Genomic DNA, 19,512 nt, shown 5'->3' on the forward strand with positions numbered 1-19,512 from the left:
CCCCCGCCATTGCAATTTTGTCTTTAAACTATTCATGACCAACTATGGTCTAAAAATACTAAGAAGAAAACTGCATAGTTTGAGAGAGATGTGACTAACTTTCTCATAGGTGTGTGTATACAGGGAGACAGGTGGTATATCTGGGGTCTACTACTATTTGTGATTTCACACATCCATTGGAGCCCTTGGACATATACTCTACAGAAAAGGGGTATTTTGTGAGTGGAAAAAGTAGGTACTGGTGTGACTGTACCTTACAAAGTAGTAGCCTAAAACAAAAGAGTATGGTCAAGCAATGTGTGCAGGTCACGAGAGTTTGAAAATCCTAGAAACTGGAGAAATGACTTAGGCGGTAAAGTGCTTGCTGCGCAGATACGAGGACCTGAATTCAATTTCTAGTATTTACATAAAAGCCAGGAGCGTTACACAGAGACAGCGTTCACCTATCATCCCAGCACTGGGGAGATGGGAACAAGATGACTCCTGGCTCACTGAGCAGCCAGTCTACCCAAAACAATGAGCTCCAGGTCCAGCGAGATGCTGGAGATCAATTGAGAAAGACACTTGGTATTGGCCCCTTCTTTATTAGCCAATGCTAATAAAACATATTTGAGCACACAGAGGGGAATTCCACATCACATATGCTCACACATGCATAAACACACAAGCCATAAACACACATGCGCGCGCATGCACACACACACACATACACTACTGGTGCCCTACTTCAGTTCTTCAAAGATGTGTCCACTGTCCACTCAGGAAAAGAGGTGCTGAGAGCAAATACCTCAGACATTTCTACTTAGGTCCTGCTTTAGGGCAAGGGATAGCAAATGGAGGAGAGAGCCAGTAGCGCCCAGAGGAGTTCTTGGAGACTGACATTTGCTGCTGCCTTGATCATAGCAGAGTTGTCATTGCAAAACCACATCTGAAGCACAGAGGGACATCTGTTTTAGTACATGGGATCCTCAGTTCGACATCTTCATGCTTCTCCTCCCCTGAGCTTATTTTCTCTTTGATATAGATTGGCTGGGTGGGGTAGGGGAGAACATGTTTAATTATTGTTTCATTTTATGTTTACAACAAAGCCCAGAGCTGTTTCCATGAGAACTGAAAGTTTCCCTCATCATTTCACTGAGAGGATGCATGTGTGTGGCCCCATGGTGCAATCTTAAGTGTGTCTGTTGGCCAACATGCCTCCTGATCTTTAAGCCACCGCATGCACAACTTCTCCTATCTGGAAGACTCTTTCCAGGTAAATTGCACACCCCACCCTAGAGGAAATTAATCCCTCACCCTCAGACAGGCCTGACCCTGAGGCTGTGACACTGGAGCTGGCAGTAAACCACTGTTTGGCCAGTGTAGAGCTGATTGTTAGATCACAGGTAGGGCGCTGGCGGTGCCACAGGCAGTGAAAGAGCTGCCGAGCACCTCCTGAAGGAAAGGAGGCTGGGTTATAATTTGCTCTGGGACTTTAGGCAAATTTGCTTCATCTCTCCAACTGTGCTCTGTCATCTGTAAATGAAGGGGTAGGACCAGCCCCTTCCAGTTCTGATTCCAAGCCTCCATTTACGAAACAGAAACTCCGTGGTGCCCCCCTGCTGGTTATGCCTCTCTCCTAGAACCCTATCTTCCCTCGTCTCTAGGATAATTTTTATGTCTGTGTTAGACAATGCCTGTGCTAGACAGTGTCTCTGCTAGGACCACAGGCCTATCCTTTTGGAGTTAGAGGCAAAAAAACAATCACTGTTCATTAGCTGAGTGATGGTAAAACCCTTCATCACTTTCAATTCCGTCTCCTCGCCCGCTGTGGCCTGACTTTAATTTCTGTTGCTTTCACTGAAAGCAACTTAGGGGAGAAAAGGTCGATTCAGCTTTCAATTCCAGATTACAGCCCGTCTCGGAGGGGCAGTCAAGGCAGGAACTCAAGCAGCAGTCACGAGCAGAGAGAAATGAATCCACGCAGGCCTACTCGCTTAACTGCGTGTCCGCTCTCAGCTAGGTTTCTCCTTTCTTATATTGATCTTATACCTAGGCAAGAAGTCCTTGCCTAGGTAATGGGGCTGCCCACAAGTCTTTGTGCCTCCGTACATAAATTAACAAAACAACACCCCCAGACCTGCCTGATCTTGATGATTCCTTATTGAAACTGTCTTCACAGACAGTTCTAGGTTGTGTCGAGTTGACAGTTAAAACTCGCTAACAAACGACATCATTAATACCTGTCCTGCCAGTACCACATGGGGTCGTTGTGAGGTTCAGTGACACCAATAACAGGAACCTAAAAGGGTGTCTTAATGTAAGGCATCTCTGCAAAGTGCAGTTGTTGATGACGTAAGCTCCTTTTCCTATTGCAGCTGTGGAACAGTCCGTGGGCCCTGAAGGCGCTCTGGGAGTGCTTGCTCAATAAATGAATAATTGAGAGTAGGAATGGAGGGCGATGCCGAGTGGGCACGGAATTGAAGTACCACCTGCTATATCCTGCTGCAACCCACGAGGATTCAGAATTTGGCATGCTTAAAAGGGAATACCAAAGCTGACGAGATAGCCTTGTCAGGTTAAGTAAGGTGCCTGCTGCCGAATCTGGTAACTTGAGTTCAATAGCTAGGCCCTGAAGGAAAAATTGACTCCAGCAAGATGTCCTTTGACCTCCAAACACATGCATGCAAACACTACACATGCACAATGAATAAACAGAAAGAGAGAGAGAGAGAGAGAGAGAGAGAGAGAAATGCATACATATTGGTTTTTCAAGACAGGGTTTCCCTGTGTAACAACTCTAGCTGTACTAGAACTCATTTTGTAGACCAGGCTGGCTTTAAATTCACAGAGATCCTGCCTGCCCCTGCCTCTGCCTCTGCCTCTGCCTCTGCCTCTGCCTCTGCCTCCCAAGTAGTGGGAATAAAGGTGTGTGCCAACACCACTCGGAAAATAATTTTATTTTAAAGAAGGGAAAAATAGTTGTTTGGGCACAGGGGCTGTGTATGCAGATGACAGTGAGGAGGGACCAGGAACTGTGAGCCCCATTTTTGCCTGCCCAGCCTTGTAAAGCTGCTGAGAGTTTTCTTTGGTGCCCTAGCTGCCCTCTTCCATTGGGTTGTCAGCGTCTCTATAATACAGAATGGTCATTCTCCAGTGATTTGAGAGGAGAAGCAGCAGAGATTGTCGGGCTGGCACCAGAGAGAGCTTCTCCCGGGATCTCGGTCCTTAGCGTCACTCCAGAACACCCGGGAAGATGCTCTGCATCGTCGCCAACGGTTCTCCTACTCTAGGCTGGCAGTGTAGGCTGGTACATGATGCCAGCCCACCCTCAGCAGACGTATGACCCCATCAGCGTTTTCCGGGCGCTCTTTTGATGATCGCAACTAGGACCGAAAGTCTGTGACTGAGGTCAATGGAGACACAGAACAGAGGGAGGGGGCAAACCCAGCCACCTAACATGCCAGTGCCAGAGCTGGCATTCCAACCTAAATCTCAGGGTTCAGTACAGGGCATCTTCTATTGGGCTAGACACTCAAGGAACCATCTCTTCCATTTTCAGTTCCTTCCGTCTTAGTGAGCTGACCATGCAAGCCACAGTGGGGCCCCTCCCACCAGTGGCTCACTCCACCATGGATGGGCAGGGTGATTCCTTGAGATACTAGATTCTTCTGGCCACTCCCATTTCTTTCATCTTCCCTAATCCTGAGTATGGACCACAGAACCACCACCCACTCTGCTTACCTCAGACATGCAGTCAGTTGTGGCTGGTTCCTAATGGGCCCAAGAGCCTAATTATAGCCTGTGGCTTCCTGAATAATGACGGGCCTCCCTGGGGCTCCTCACCTCAGCCACCAGGCCGGTGTTTGCTTCTTGGCTGCTCAGAGTGGTTCTGCGCTCTCCTCTCCTTTGCCCCATCACTACTGACAGGTCATTAGAGCCTTGGGTTCAGCCTTGAGTCCTCTTCCTTCCCACTGTGCTAACTGCCGGCTGTTACCTTCCTTCGTCCCGGGATAGACGGGCTCCCCTGTCTCACAATCCTTGTGATTATCTGAGCATCTATGAAAGGAACCTTTCCAAGCTCCCGTCCACGAGTTTTGTTTTCATGGAAGTTCCAAGGATGGGATCCAGAACCTTGTACATGCTAAGCAAGTGCTCTTTCTTGAGACAAGCTCTTACTATCTCACTAGCCAGACTCTATGTAGCCCGGGATGGCCCCGAGCTCCCCCTCCCCCATCTTTGCTCAGATGGTAGCTGTACACCATGCCTGACTCTCCTTACTCTTTAAGGAGCCCTCGGCGGTCTTCAGAGAAGGATTCTAGAGCCCCCACCCCCTTCAGATGGCTCCAGACTGGATGAAAGAGGCCCAGAAATCCTTTTTAGGGGGTGCTGAGGGCAGCAGTGGTAGCTGTGGGGGGAAGCCTGGAAAAGAAGCCCATTGCTTGCTCTCCCCAGGCCCCTGCTGCTGCAGACTCATCCTGGTTCCCCGGGATAAAACAGCGGTGGTGGCCACGAGAGCATGCATAGAGAAAGAGGTGGACTTTCTTTTCTAGATTATGCTTGCATTCATGCTTGGTACAGAGGAATGGGTGGTGTGTCTAAGGCTGAGGCTGCTGCCCAGTTGTCCACCCCAAGCATGATGGGCACACAGTCCTCCCTTGGGGAAAGACGACTTGGATCGGCCCTAGAAAGATGCCCAGGGAATGAGCAGCGTTGCAGGGGGGCAGGCAGCCTTTTGTCTCTGCGCTTTCTCGTTTGCTACTGACAGGGAGAGCCTAGATACCCTCACAGTGGCTGCTGGGCTCCTCTGGGTCGAGGAGGAGAGGCCCTTTCCAGGAGACAGTGGCACTGTACAATATGGGCTCCAGTGAGAAGATGAGGTATATCAGACGGCCTGGGGGCAGGGTATAGCACACTCATTATGAGATCCTCAGACTGAATGCGGGGTGCAGTCTCTTCCACCCAAGGTCAAAAAGAGTGGAGAATAAGGGGACTTGGGGAAGTCTCTGGGGCAGCCTGTTCCCATGACAGGAAGAAGATGAATCCAAAGGAACCTCCAAGAAGGAGCAGGGACAGAGGCATGGCACAAATGCCCACCCAGTAATAGGGCTGAGGTCGGGACAAGGCACTGTAGAGCCACGGGGCGTTTGACTTTCAGTTGTTCAAGGTTATATTAAGAACAGCTTAAGCTGTATGTGCTGTATTAACTCAGTCGTATGCACGGATGGTATTTAGTACTGCTCTCCGTTGAACTCTGAGTTTTGGAATGGGGAAGGGTTGCCCAGTATTGCTCCATCTGCCATCCAGCCTCACAGGGCCTCTCCACTGGTGAATGGCCCTCTGCTTCTCCAAATCTCAGCTGGCCCAGATGCCAGGAGCAGAATAGGGACAGGCACTGTGATTTTGCCAGTTCCCAGACAGACCTGCCAGGCCGGGGGAGGTGGGCATCGGCTTGGGTAACTGTGCAGTGAGGGACTCTCTGGGAATAAAAGAGCAGATCCTGTCTCCAGGTTTGTCTAATGCCAGGCTGCTACCATCACCCGCCAGCTGTCCTCAGGCCCCAACCACCCTGCTGGCATGCCACGTGAGCTGAGGTGGAACCTTGTCCCATGGCAGGCGGTGGCAAGAGCTGACTGAAGCTTTTTATTGGCTCTAGTGGGGCTGACTGGCAGGCTCTGGTTTCCAGTTTAGGTCATAATAGATATTCACTGACCTGGCTCCCCATAAAAACACTTTGAGAAGGAGATGCAGGGAACAGGAGAGGGCAGGGGGCAAGGGGCAAGCGGGTCACATCAGCTGGGATGAAGGTGATCCAGGACCACGGAGTAAGATTCTGGCAACTTCGAGAGCTCTCAGCTTTCAACGCACAGCATTCTTTCCCTCAACAATCCCACTGAGGTCTGGTCTTCAAGAAGCCCTTCTAATTGTATACACACACACACACACACACACACACACACAGAGAGAGAGAGAGAGAGAGAGAGAGAGAGAGAGAGAGAGAGAGAGAGAGAGACAGGGGGCACACATCCTTGTGAATCCATTTGTGTCTATAGATGTGGACCTCAGGTTTTATTCCTTAGAAGACATTTTCCTTGTTTTTTGTTTGTTTGTTTGTTTATTGAGACAAGGCCTCTCATTAGCCTGGAGTTTGACAATTAGGCTGGTCAACAAACTCAAGGGATCTACCTGTTCCCACCCCCACCCCCAGCCCTTAGTGCTAGGCACAGGCCACCATACCCAGCCTTTTTCACAAGTTCTGGGAATTGAACTCAGAACCTCAAAACAGCAAGCATTTTACCAACAGGACCAACCCCCAGCCTTGCAACGGGCTTTCACTTCACTCTCCAGATTTCAGTTGAAGGAGCCCGACTAGATCCCGCCTAGCTCAGAAACTCCTGACAACTGCATTGCGAAGGGGGGTGCCAGCTGAGCTCTCACAGAGAGCTGAATCAGGCTCTGGGGCTCACAGTTTCCATCACCCCAGCCCTCACCCACACAGAGCTCACAGAAGAAAACAGGTCTGTACCCAGCCTTTCTTCTCTCCACAATTGTCCTCACTTCAGGCCATAGTCTGTCACCCGTGGCCTTAAGGCATTCCGCATGCCCTGGCGGAGTGGCGGCTACTCTCTGCCACGTATCCTCAGAGTTGATAGAGATCTGAGAAGTGGTGATGCTCAGACTTACACAGACAGGTATGGTGATGGGAAGCCACTCAACTCCTGGCATGGTTGCCATGATGAAAGTTATGTCTCTTTCCCATCATCAGGCCCATAATAAGGGTCCGGAGATTTAGACACGCCCTCTTCTCACAAATTCTCCTGACTGCATGCAAGGCTCTATACCCAGCGCTAAGATGTAAGAAATGACTCTTGTCTTTCTGAGGCTGGTTTATCGGAGTCCAGGAGATACACCTCCAGTGCTGGCTTTGGCTGCACTGAATTCTCTGTGTAGATTAAAGACCTGAAGCAGCAGCTTTGGAAGCTCCTAGGAGAGGTGGGAGTGGCCAGAGTGGAGAGGTTGCCCTTTCTGTGGGATGCTTCTGTCTTACTCCTTTCCTTACCTTTTCCTCTGAGTTCCAGATTCCACACCCCTGATCCTAGAGGCCCAAGAGGTCACAGGATAGGTAGGGCAGGGAGTGAAAACAGCAGTCAAAATCCCAGGAGGCATAGAAGGTCACGCTGCCCTGGGGCAGAATGGGAGCATCTCGGATTACTATGCTTCCCACCTCCCTCCTATGCGCGCGTGTGTGTGTGTGTGTGTGTGTGTGTGTGTATGTGTGTGTGTGTGTGAAGCTTCCTAAGAGCCTAGATGCAAGAACTGGGAGTGTTAGCAGTCCACCAGGCCCAGTGACACATGATGCATAGAACCTGCTGGTCCAGTCCCGACTCCGGCAACAGTAAAGCGATCACCTAAGAGCCCAGCAGTGGCAGCCCTGGGCCAAGTTCCTGTCTGAACCTCAGCTGCCCCTGTGCTCACTTTGCTTGTGGAAAGCCTCATGAGTGACATGTCTCTTCTTCTATCCAAACCCTAGGTGTCCCCGGCCCTCCAGGACCAAGAGGACTCAAAGGAGATACGGGCACAAAAGGACCTCTTGGTAGCAGAGGACCGAAAGGGGATTCTGGCAGCCTGGGGCCCCCAGGACCACAGGGTCCTCAGGGGCAGCCTGGAGAGCCAGGACCTGTGGGAGAAAGAGGGCCAACTGGCCCCCGCGGCTTTCAAGGATTCAAAGGCGCAAAGGGTAGCTATGGCACTGGAGGGCCAAGGGGGCAGCCAGGCCCCAAAGGAGATGTGGGGCCCCCAGGGCCAGACGGGCCCCCAGGGTCTCCAGGACCCTCAGGGCCTCAGGGAAAACCAGGGATATCAGGAAAGACAGGCTCACCAGGCCAACGGGGGGCCACAGGGCCTAAGGGTGAACCAGGCATCCAGGGTCCCCCTGGATTACCTGGGCCTCCAGGCCCTCCAGGGAACCAGAGCCCCTACTGAAGAAGGTCTTTGGGCCTGATGATGCAATGCAGGTTGGGGTCAGAGAAAGCACCAGAAGGGCCTACTATCTACAGACAATTATTGTTCTTTGGTCTTGATATGAGGGTGTCTCTTAGAACTGACTGTCTAGCCTTAAGCTCCCCGATAATGACTGTACCATAGGGAAACAGCTCACTGCCCAACCCCATTTCTCTGCTGGCCAGTGGTGGGGCACCTACTAGGTTTCCATGGCTGGTTAGAAGGAGAGGGAAGAAGACACACAACCCCATGACAGCCTCCTGGGGAGGTGGCTACCTGGGGAAGAATGTCTTAGACCTCTCTGATGGTAACCAGCTCAGTCTCTGCAGTGACTTAACACCCATGCTAACCAGAAGCTTCTTTCTAGTCTTGAAAATAATCCAGGGAAACCTTTGGGGCATTATAGATGAGACTCCAGGGAGCCTCTCCCAACAGCCATGGGAACAGAGTCACGGGGAGTTGCCCTGCTCCACACAGGGCAGGAGAACTCTGACTGACTGGCATTCTCAGGCCCCGTGCTAGGGCCTCTGACAAGTTCAGAACATTCCTCTCTTCAGCCTTACCTCTGCACCTCAGGAGTGACCTGGAAAGAACCCAAGCAGGGTTTCATCGGCAGGGAGAGAGCCTGCAGGTCCCAGAACATTCTGCTTGCCTGCTGTCCAGCTCCCAGGAAGACCGCAGGGATGGAGGTGGAAGGACAAGGCAGGGATGAAGCCTCTCTGTGAAGCCATCCCTTGTTCAACCTAGGCTGCCATGCCATGTTCTCACGGGGCTTCCCTGTGGTGGCCAGGGAGGAAGAAGCTGTTCCAGGGTCCACCCCTGATAACAGGGTAGCTCTTGCCTCCTACTCTTGGCTGTCCTATCCACAGATGCACATTGACCTCACCCCACCATGACCTAAGATGACTGGAGCTCTTGCCCACGTGAGCAGCAAGCTGGACCAGGCATGGGAAGAGCGTGGACATGCACAAGGAGCCTTTGACATTACTTCTCGTCTTTCATGAACTTCTCGCATACACTGGCAGAAAGGGATGCTGGGAGAGGCCTGCGTTGTCTCCAGTCACTTTCCATAAAGCTGCCCTGCTCCTTCAGACTCCAGCAGACTTAGACCGTCCTGGGCAAAGGACAGCACTGTCTGCTCCCTTGTACAGCCTCAGAGAGACCTGTCTTCTTCATGCCCAAAGCCTCTGTGCCATCTTCATCCTCAACATCAGTGTGCAACTGGCTTGCATGACCCACCTACCCCCTGCTGTATAATTGTCCTGTCTACATATGATAATATCACACGACGCAGTATCACTGACCCAGTAAAGAGCTGTTTCCAGGAGGGATGTGTTTTCTAGTATTTGTACCCAGCCTGAGGAAGTAATCCCTTCTGGGATCCATATCATACTGACCTTCAATGGGGGGAAACACTGCCAAGGGTTCTGTTGCAGAATCTGGGCACTGAGATCCTCTGGGTGTTCTAGTGGTTGGCAGAGAAATTCAAACAAGAGTCTAAGAAATTACCACCAAGGGCAAGGCCAAGCTGGAAATAGTGGGTCCCCTCTCTGTACCCGTCTCCTTTCCCTGGCCAGCATCTTCTGGTCACACAAGGTCTAACAGAACAGGACCTAAGATTGGCCACACATGGGCCTTACCCTTCAGCCGTAATTCTTAGATTCTAGGTGAAGAAAATCCTTAAAACTTGCAGCTAGACCCTGTAGTTACTTGGCTACAGTGAGACTGGAAAATAGAAAATAGAACAGGCCCAGAGTCCAGAGGGATGCCTCCTGCTTCCACTTGTCTCTAAAACAAAGAAAAAGAACAAAAAAGGAGGAAAAGACAAGGCCAGACTTTCTCCAAGGGGCCTGCAAAAACAGAGATCAGGTGGTTCCCTGGGAATCAAACTGGGCTTTGCTCCACAGGGGGCTTTAAAGGGAGAGTAAATTCATTTGCTAAGTCAAATGTAACCCTGCGCAAAGCCAGGGCACTGGTTTGTTGTGGGGTAGGCAGGGGTCAGGGGTACCCAGTAGAAGTGAAAATGTGGAAGAACCAGGATGAGACCATCATATATGAGCCTTGCTCCTCTGTATGGCATGAGGTCCATCTTTCCCATAGCACCTGCCATGTGTGGGCTGCCAAGTTCATTGCTTAAGGATCGCAAGGGAGAGTAAGGCCTAAACCAGCCTGATCACTTTTCCTCAGGAGGGCAGACGCATCGATAGCCTTGCATGAAACAAGGCAGGGAAGGGTGGAGGAAGCTGGAGCGTGGAGGCAAGTCTCAGAGATTAGACAGGGCACGTTCAGAAGGGTGACGCCCAGCTAGTACCACTAGGACAACAGGAAAGACAGCCGCTAGAGTTGCCTCACACCGCTGGACTACCAGCCAACCTCCAGAAGTCTTGAACAGCTGGTTGCCACACTACTGGTCGGGGAAGAATTGGGCCAGGCCCTGGGATGAAGAAAAGTATAAGTGAGGGTATCAGCTGGTCTAGGAACTAAATCCCAGCCAAGCTAGATTGGAGTTCAATTCCAAAGGATGCACTTGAAGGACAAAATGACAGAAAAGACACAGGGATGAAAAAACAATCCATTTGAGAACATAAGAGCCAGGCTACAAAAAGCCATCTGAGGCCTAGGGTATTAGAAACCAGCCCCTAGCAGTGTGATCTGAGGAGTCACGTAACTCAGGGCACAGGCTGAAGGCAGATGTCACTCATACATGCAAACAGGGTCCCCTCGTGGATGGGTGCATAGCTAAGCTAGGGACTATGGAACCAAAAGTCCAGGTGACCTGTGATTATTGGGAGATGATATAAACACTGCACACCTTCCTTCAGACATCTGGCTGCTCCCTCATCTTCCCATCACTCAGTGGTCCCCGACTCTCCTCTCTGTCCCTGTCGCCTTTGCCCTGGCCAGCATCTCTGTCCACAAGAGGTCCAATAGAACAGGGCTGAGATTGGCCACACGTGGGCTTTTAGCTATAATTCTTAGATTCTAGGTGAAAAAACCCATTGCTAATTCCTCGACACAGGGAGCTATAACAGCAGACATAAAGGGGGCGGGGGGAGTAGGGACAGGTGACAACATGATTCACCGAGTTAGAGGAACTATAGGCAAGCCAGCAGCGAAAGTTAGTAGGACCGTGTTGTATGGCTTTATCTGAGAAGCCCAGATAGAGCAACCACAGAACAAAGAAACAGCTCCATCCGAGTCCAGCTTGGAGAATCAGTGAGTCTAATTGAAATCACTTACAGGAGCATGGGCAACTTACAGGGAGAGACACCACCAAAGACACACGCTCTCTCTCCAGCAACTGTTATCTGCTTCCATATCCTGCAGGAAGGACTATGACCCTCATGAACCTTGTGAGTCCTCCTGTCCTTCCATTCCATAAGAGAATCTTAGGTGGCCCCAATCTCATAAAAGGCGCTTGAGTGTTCGCAGCTGCTCTGATTACAAGGTGGCAATAGTCAGGTTGCGCCAGACCCCAGGGTTCCGCACCAGATGGCGGTAATAATGAAAGCGAACACAATGGTACAGTCGGGCAGAACCTACATACCATCCTGGGCACTTCACAGTAACTCAGTCTTTAACTACCATCTATAACATATAACGTGCAATCTCTGTCTCACAGTTGAGGGGACTGAGTTTTGGAGCAAAGCATTGACTACTGTTGACAGACATAATGAGTTTTTTTAGACACATCCATGTTGAGACAGCCTTGGACAAACTGTTTAACTGCTCTCTAGTTCCCATGAAATTCCTGGGTAGTTCTTCTGGCTAGTTACCCAGGGTGTTGGTCTGCTCAGCTGTCATTAGAAAACACGCCAGATTGCACGCTTTCAGCAACAGAAATTTCTTCTCTCGTGGTTCAAGAAGCCGGGAAGGTTAAACTCGAGGTGTCCTCTCTTCCAGGTTTGCAGAGAGCCCCCTCAACACCGCCCCCCGTGGTAGACAAAGACTTTTGCAGACACAGTCTCAAGCCCAACCCTTCGGCTTCGTTTCTGTTTATGACTTCGTGAAGTTCATGGCTCCAGACAGTCACACTGAGATGATGGCCGCATAAGTCAGTCAGTCCAGGTACCCAGCAGCAGCCAGGCTCCCACAGACATCAGCCTCCATCCCATGGTGACCGACCGTTACACAGAGTCTAAGCTTCTTTAGCCTCACTGACACTCACCACTCCGCTGCAAATGAACAGCAGAACAGGAAGCCTGCACACTCCTTACGTTGTGAGAGCCAGGCCCAACCCTTCTGCCCGTTCTTTCTCTCACCCTCGTCCCTCTGTCCCATGTCATCACAGAGTCCTTCAGATGATCTGAATTTTTTTTTCAATTCTATTGAAATTCCAAAGAATTCACTGGGACTTTGGGAGTGGGCAGTTGGAAACATAGAGCGTGAAATAAATGGTTATGACTCAACATGAGGTCCTGTGAGACGGACACCACTTGTCTGAGAGTGGGGATGGGGTGAGCTACCTGACAGGGTCCCTCAGCAGACATGGAGCTGGAACGGGTCATGCTCCAGCACTGCTGGACTCTTCTTCCTTGGGGGGCTGTAGACCCAGAACTGACCTCCAAGACCCTCAGATTCTTCTTTGTGAACACAAAGAGTGAATGGTCCTGACTGCCCTGGGCCTGGGGATTCACATTTATCTACCCTAACCAAGCTATTTTTCTCTTGCTCTGTTCAATTGCTTCATTGGATCTCTCTAGAACCAAGAAAATTAAGTCTGAATATTCATGGGAAGGTACTAGCCCGTGAGATTTCAACTACTAGATTCAAAGCACAGGCTTTGCTGTTGGTGTGACCTTAATTCCATGTTTACGAAACCCTGAAATTATTCCTGGGCTTCCCAAGGAGAGAGCAAGGCTTCCTAGAAGCCACAGACCTGAGCCGCCTCCATACCTCTGAAAACTCCAGGCTTGCTTTCTCGTATCACCCTGGCAACCGCTCCTTTCTTCCTGCAGAACAGGACAGGGCTGGGCAAACCTACCCTTCCCCCAGCTCTTCTCCCCTGGCCAGGGCTGAGCTGGCAACCTCAGCAGCATCAACCCTGGGTACACCTGTCAAAACAGAACCACTGGAGAGTCGAGCAAGAGCTGAAAAACACGATCTGACCACACCAAACTTTCCACCAGGGCTGGGCTGCCAAGGGCTGGCTTTTCCCGAAAGTCTTGCCCCCGCGGGTGACTGAGCAGCCTTCGTGAGGACTACTTGACTGTGGAAGCATAGGCCACTTGGTTTTCTGGCCTTCACCTCCCACTCCACTTGTTTTCTTTTAAACTTCCAAGGGCAAGAGTCGTGCTTGATGGGTCAGGGGACATCCAGAGGTTCAGTCGATGCTTCCTAGTGGGAACCACCCACCTTGGTACAACCACCCAGAGGCCCATTTAAGCGCACACCGTGTGCTTGCCCCCGAAACCCACTGGTGCAGAACTGTGGAGGTGGATGGGAAACTGGAGTAGGAGTATGAGGAATGGGGGGGGGGGAGGTGACATGCACTACAGACTAAGACCCCGGGAACGAAGACACCTCATAAATTTGAGATCCACGGGAGCAGGTGATAAAGAAAGGAACACAGTGTTTTCCCCTTTCTCTTTATTGTCTCATTTCATTTTCATGAGCACAGTACACTGGCATGTCACAGGCCAGAAAACAGAGGCTCAGAAAAGATGAGTAACATGTATAGTCTAAAGACGGTAAATGGGGGCTGGCTAAAAGCACATACTGTTCTTGTAGGTGTCCAGTTCCCAGCACCCATGTTGGGAGCTCCAGCTCCAGGTGTTCTGACACCCTCATCTGACCTCCATAGGCACCTACCCTTACGTGTACAAATTCCCACATAGGCATGTACACATAACTCTTAAATAAGTAAATAAATATATTAAGTGGCTTTAAAAAGATGCTCAATCAGATAGCATGGAGATTTTACTGATACCTTGGTTTTACTGAATTGTCTCTTCCAGAATGGTAGGTCTGGGGAGTCATTGAGCTCTGTATTTCAGAGAAGGGATTAACTCCACAGAAAGGGGATTCCTCCAGATCTCAGAGTAAGCTAGCAATGAGGCCCCCAAATAAAGTACTGCCGGCCTCTCCTATTTCAACTGCTTTGTACTAAATATCAAGAGCAAGGGGCTTGCAGGAGCTCAACACAGAGGGTGCATCCTACCATGAGAGCTGGAAGACTTCTCAAAGGAAGTTATGTGCCCACCTCCAGGGGAACCATCCCTCAGCTTCACCAAAAGGGAGACCCAGCTCCATCCTTGAGAAACTTGTATTAAACACTGGAATTTATTCATATAGCATCTCCTCAATTCCACGCCATCCTTTTAAAAGATCAGGTCATTTGAAGAGCACAGACTGAAGCCATCTCTATTGATTCTGGTGGGAAACGGGGAGAATTGCCATGAGATGGTTTTACAAACACATATAACCTATGATTCGTTCTTTAGAAGAGATTCCAGATCGTCTCCATCCCCCAGAGAAGCCTGTCCTATCCTCAAGGTGTAAGCCAGAACTGACTTGCTCCCCGTCATCCATCACCACCCTTACTCAGAGAGCTCTCTTCTTCTAGACAGAAACTTCTCAACCTCTAATAGGGAGGGGAGGGCTCCACTGAATGTGTTCGCACATCCATCAAATGGTCAGCTGCCAGCAGCCACTACATTTGCAGCTGAGAGGCAACACCAGGTCCATTTCATCCTCTTGCCCAAAGCGTCTTCCCAAACCTCTGTACAGAGCGGTTCTCAACCATTCTAACACTATGACCCTTTAATACAGTTCCTCTTGCTCTGGTGACCCTTAACCACAATTATTTTCATTGCTTCTTAATAACTGTAATGTTGTTACTGCTATGAATCATAACGTAAATACTTGAAATGCAGGACCTCTGATATGCATGCCACCCCTCACCACCCCCACTCTGCAAAGGGATCTCAACCCACAGGCTGAGAACCACTGGTCTCATGAGTGAAAGAAACAGAAGCCAGGGATTGGGGCTGCCACGCAGCTGGAATTGGGCACCGAGCAGGAAGAATCTGCCCAGAGCTCTCTGCGAGCACAGACTGAGAGATCTGCAAAGCACAGACTGAGAGAGCTCCGAGCTGATGGACACACTGGGCAGCCGCAGTAGTGAGGTGCTTTGGCAATCTGATCCACTCAGCTTTGTCAATCACACCAAGCCTTCAGCTGAGAGAGGAGAAAAGCTATAACTTAAATCCATAGCAGGCAACTCACGACCACCAGCAGCTCCAGTTCCAGGGGATCGGACACCTTCTTCTGGCCTCCTTGGCCTCCTTTCTTATATGCGCTCACACAAATATGTAGACCTAGTCACACATACACATATACATTAAGTAAAATATGTAACTATCTCTTGCAAAGCAGCAACAGGAAGATAACAGGCAGCAGTAATGTGTGAAATGCTCAGATACATTACACTAAGAACACTGTAATATGAGAAAAGATGGCCAAGGGAAATGCAAATGAAAACCACTACGCTAAGGCTAGAAAAGTTAAAACTGGCGTCACCATAGCAACCGCTAGCAGATACACAGCAATGAGATGCTCACGCACTGCTAATAGGTTTGTAAAATTATACAAGCACTTTGAAAACAGTTGATAGCTTTTTAAGTTAGGCATGGGGGCTCAAGAGATGGTCCACTGGTTAAGAGCACTTGCTGCTCTTACAGAGGACCTATGTTCAGTTCCCAGAGCCCACAGGGTGGCTCATAACCACCTGTAACTCCAGTTCCAGATGATCCAATGCCCCTTCTGACCTCCACTGGCACCAGGCATGTATGTACACAGTGCCGATGTATACATATAAACAAAACACTCATACATACAATAAAAGTACACTTTAAAATTGTTTCACAAGCTAAACATACCCCTCCTGTATGCTTTAATCATTCCCATCTTAGAAATTTATCCAAGAAAATAAAATCACGTACCCCAAATGCTTGTACAAATATTTTGCAGAGAGCCGGGCGGTGGTGGCGCACACCTTTAATCCCAGCACTCAGGAGGCAGAGGCAGGCAGATCTCTGTGAGTTCAAGACCAGCCTGGTCTACAGAGCTAGTTCCAGGACAGGCTCCAAAACCACAGAAAAAGAAACCCTGTCTCGAAAAACCAAAAAAAAAAAAATATTTTGCAGAGAAAGCTTATGCATAAAAGTCAAAACTAAAAACAAACCAAAAGCCCATCATCAGATGAATGAAAAGACAAGTTGTGACGTATTTGTACAAAGGAATGACAGTCAGCAAGGAGAGAAACAGGCACCAATGAACACAAACGCGAGGATTAAACTAAAATAAAATGTTCAAAAGACAGTATATAGTGTGTGATTCCCTAGCGTGAAATCTTACACCGAAGAGCAATACACAGAGGAAGAAATGAAGTTGGTGGGGATTTACTTGGCCTCACAGGGGTACATGGTGACTGGAATGTCCTTCATCCTGATTGGGGTGATGGTTTTATATTTGTCATGACACACCAATCATACTTTTAATAGGTGCACTTTATTGTAGGTAAATTAAATGACATATAATTGATTTTTTAAATACAACTAACATAGTCTCTAGGGTTATAAAACTTCAAAGGTCTTAAAAGGTCACATGCTGGTAAGGATTTTCTGGTGGGAGCAGAAATTAGAAAAACCTCTTTGGGGAAAAAAATGGTTTCTTATACACACCTATGACTCCTAAATATTTTCTCATTTCCACCCCTATGCATTTGCCTAAAAGAAATAGGAACAAGTACTACAAAAAGATTTTCATAAAAACATTTGCAGCAGTTTTCATCATAACCAAAAAAGTAGAGAACAAATCTAGAAAGAATCTACATATGCATCCATGGGAGAAATTTGTGCTATTTATGTGTCACGGAGCACCAGAAGAAGGGGAAAGAAGAAGGGGTCTAGGGGGAGGGAAAAGAGAAGAGGCTAGAGAACAAAAAGAAAGAGAGGTGTAAGAACAGAATAGAAGCAACAACATGAACAAAACAAACAGCCAAGCAAAACAGTGAGCTTTTAAAAAAAATGTCACCAAGACTACATGCATGTAACATGGTTCCACTGTGTTACATTTAGAGAAGGCAGAGACGCTACGCAATGTGGAAGTCAGAGTTGTCACTGCGTGTGGGTTTGCTGGAGACAGCAAGGATGAGAACAAACGCTGTGATGCTGGAGGTCTAGTTTACACAGGTGTGTGCTGGTAGAACCTGCCCAAGTAGACCCGTGGTCTGTGCATTCCACAGAGTACAAGTTAACACTCAAAAAAAAAAAAATCAGACAACAATTTCTTTCCAAAAAGAAATTATACTAGGAATTAGATTAAATAAACATAGACTATATTTTCAGACTGTTTTATAATCATGAGACTATGCCAGAAGTTTAGGAAAGCAACTAAATTAAGACTTAAAGATAAAATTAGCAGCCATGAGATATTATTTTAGATGAAGAAGAAAGTTAGGATGCCTGCTAAAGAAGAATAGAAAAGCAAACCAGAACATGGTAAATTCAAAAGAAAGAGCTAATAAAAATCAAAGATTAAAAATGTAAAACAGAAAGCCTGGGGTTTATTTTTGAGACAGTTTCCTGTATTCCAGGTTGGCCTTGAGCTCTCTTCATAGCGGAGGGTGTGACTGTGATCCTCCTGCCTCCGTGTCTTGAGTGCCGAGATCATAAACATGTGTCATCATACCTAGTTCATAAGAAGAAAGTTTGGAATAGAGAGAGTCAACAAAGTCAAAGACTATAAAACTGGGACACCCTAGGCCAGTGGTTCTCAACCTTTCTAATGCTGCGGCCCTTTAACACAGTTCCTCATGCTCTGATGACCCCCAGCCATAAAATTATTTTCATTGCTACTTCATAACTGTAATTTTGCTACTGCTATGAATCATAATGTAAATATCTGTGTTTCCCAATGGTCTTAGGTGACCCCTGTGAAAGGGTCATTCGACCCTCAAAGGAGTAGTAACCCACCAGTGAGAACTGCTGATCTAAGGCAATGTTGACCAGTGCCTAAACCACTGAAGTACATGAAGGCATAAATAAAGAAGGTTAGCATGGGAAAGGCAGAATTAGGAGGAATTATGAAAATCCAATGCCAATAACTTTGAACACTCAGATGGAATAAACAAATTTGTAGGAAAATATAACTCACCAAGTATACTCAAGAAGTAAAAAAAAAATCCTAAAAGGTCTGAAACCACGAAAGTGATTTAAAATGCTCCCACAAGAAAAACAGCAGGTCTGTGGAGAAAGACATACAGGCAAACCCTATCCAAACACTCAAAGACAATGTTCCAATCCAACACAAACTCTCCCAAAAAACAGGAAAAGTTGGGCGCAGTTTTCTGGCTTATTCTATAAGGATGGAAAAAAAATTTTCCAAAATCAGAAAATAAAATAGATAGATACAAAAACAAGTAAGCTAAGGACCTGGAAACTATTTTTACAAAATTTTGTTGACCAGAGAATAAATGCATTCAGCATAATACTTAGTATCTACCAAAAACAAAACAAAACAAAAACAAACAAAAAAAACCACCACAACAAGGATCTTTCCTAAAGATGAAAAGAGAAAAGTGTTGATTTAAATGAGCCAGTCATTGGGCATTTCCTGATAGGACACCATAGCAAACTTGTCACTGAGAAGGCAACTTGCCTAAATAAGGAAGAAGAGAAAAACAAACCCAAAATATAAAGGAGCATCTATACCACCCTCCAGTTATAACCAGCATCCGAAAAGAGAAGTATCCACTCAGGACCCCTAAGACCAAGTTCTCAGCACAAAGGAGATTTATTTGCCCCAGGGGAGCAAAGGGCAGGAAATAAGGAATAAAGACTGGAGATAAAGGAAGAGGGAGAAGAGGAAGGGAACAAGGGAGAGGGGAAGGGGTATCTGTCCCAGAGCGACAAGAGACTGCCTCTGGGTAGAGAGAAGACAGATGTGGCCCATAGGAAAATGGCAGTTTGTAAAGGTAAAAGGGGAAGCCTGCGTTAGGATTAAGGTGTTTCATTTTAATTGCGCATGTTAATCAGGTGAGCCAAAGAGGGCTTTTGAGTGTTGGACTTCAACTCTTTGATAGCTGGACCTAGGGAGTCAGTCTCAGGAGGCAGAATTGGCCAAATAAGGGAATAGACCTTGGTAGCTAGTTTTAGCAAGGCAGAGGGAATGGGGGGGCTGCCAGAACCACATGCTCAAATGAGCTAGTGTCCCTTCATGTGTTAAATCACATCTTCACATTATTGGGGTGATAGCCAACCAAACCCAGAAAGATCCGGCATCTTCAATAAATGGCACGGAAGGTAATAGAGAAAAAGGTTACACATTAAATAGACCTGAAATTCATCTTCAGATAGAAGTCTATTGAAAATAAAGAACTTAAAAACATGTCAACAAACGTAAGATGTGGCCAGGGTTGGACCTTACTTCAAACAAATGAACTTACAAAAGTATTTTTGAGAAAAAATGAAATAAATTTGAATCCACATTTATTATTAGGCCACATTAAAAGTAGTGCCACACGAGGTG

The 19,512-nt window shown here is 48.0% G+C and overlaps 1 protein-coding gene across 2 annotated transcripts in view; it reads left to right on the forward strand.

The window, feature by feature from the left end:
* Positions 1-9,302, forward strand: part of Scara3 (scavenger receptor class A member 3) — a 32,964-nt gene extending 23,662 nt beyond the window's left edge. For both annotated transcript variants that reach the window (XM_026783265.1, XM_005355501.2), the window contains one exon: positions 7,511-9,302. In XM_026783265.1, coding sequence (XP_026639066.1) covers positions 7,511-7,962 — 452 coding nt within the window. In that variant the 3' untranslated portion in view covers positions 7,963-9,302. The remainder of the gene's footprint in view (positions 1-7,510) is intronic.
* Positions 9,303-19,512: the final 10,210 nt, after the last annotated feature.

This window comes from Microtus ochrogaster, chromosome 17, assembly GCF_000317375.1.
Source record: "Microtus ochrogaster isolate Prairie Vole_2 chromosome 17, MicOch1.0, whole genome shotgun sequence".
Classification (NCBI taxonomy): domain Eukaryota; kingdom Metazoa; phylum Chordata; class Mammalia; order Rodentia; family Cricetidae; genus Microtus; species Microtus ochrogaster.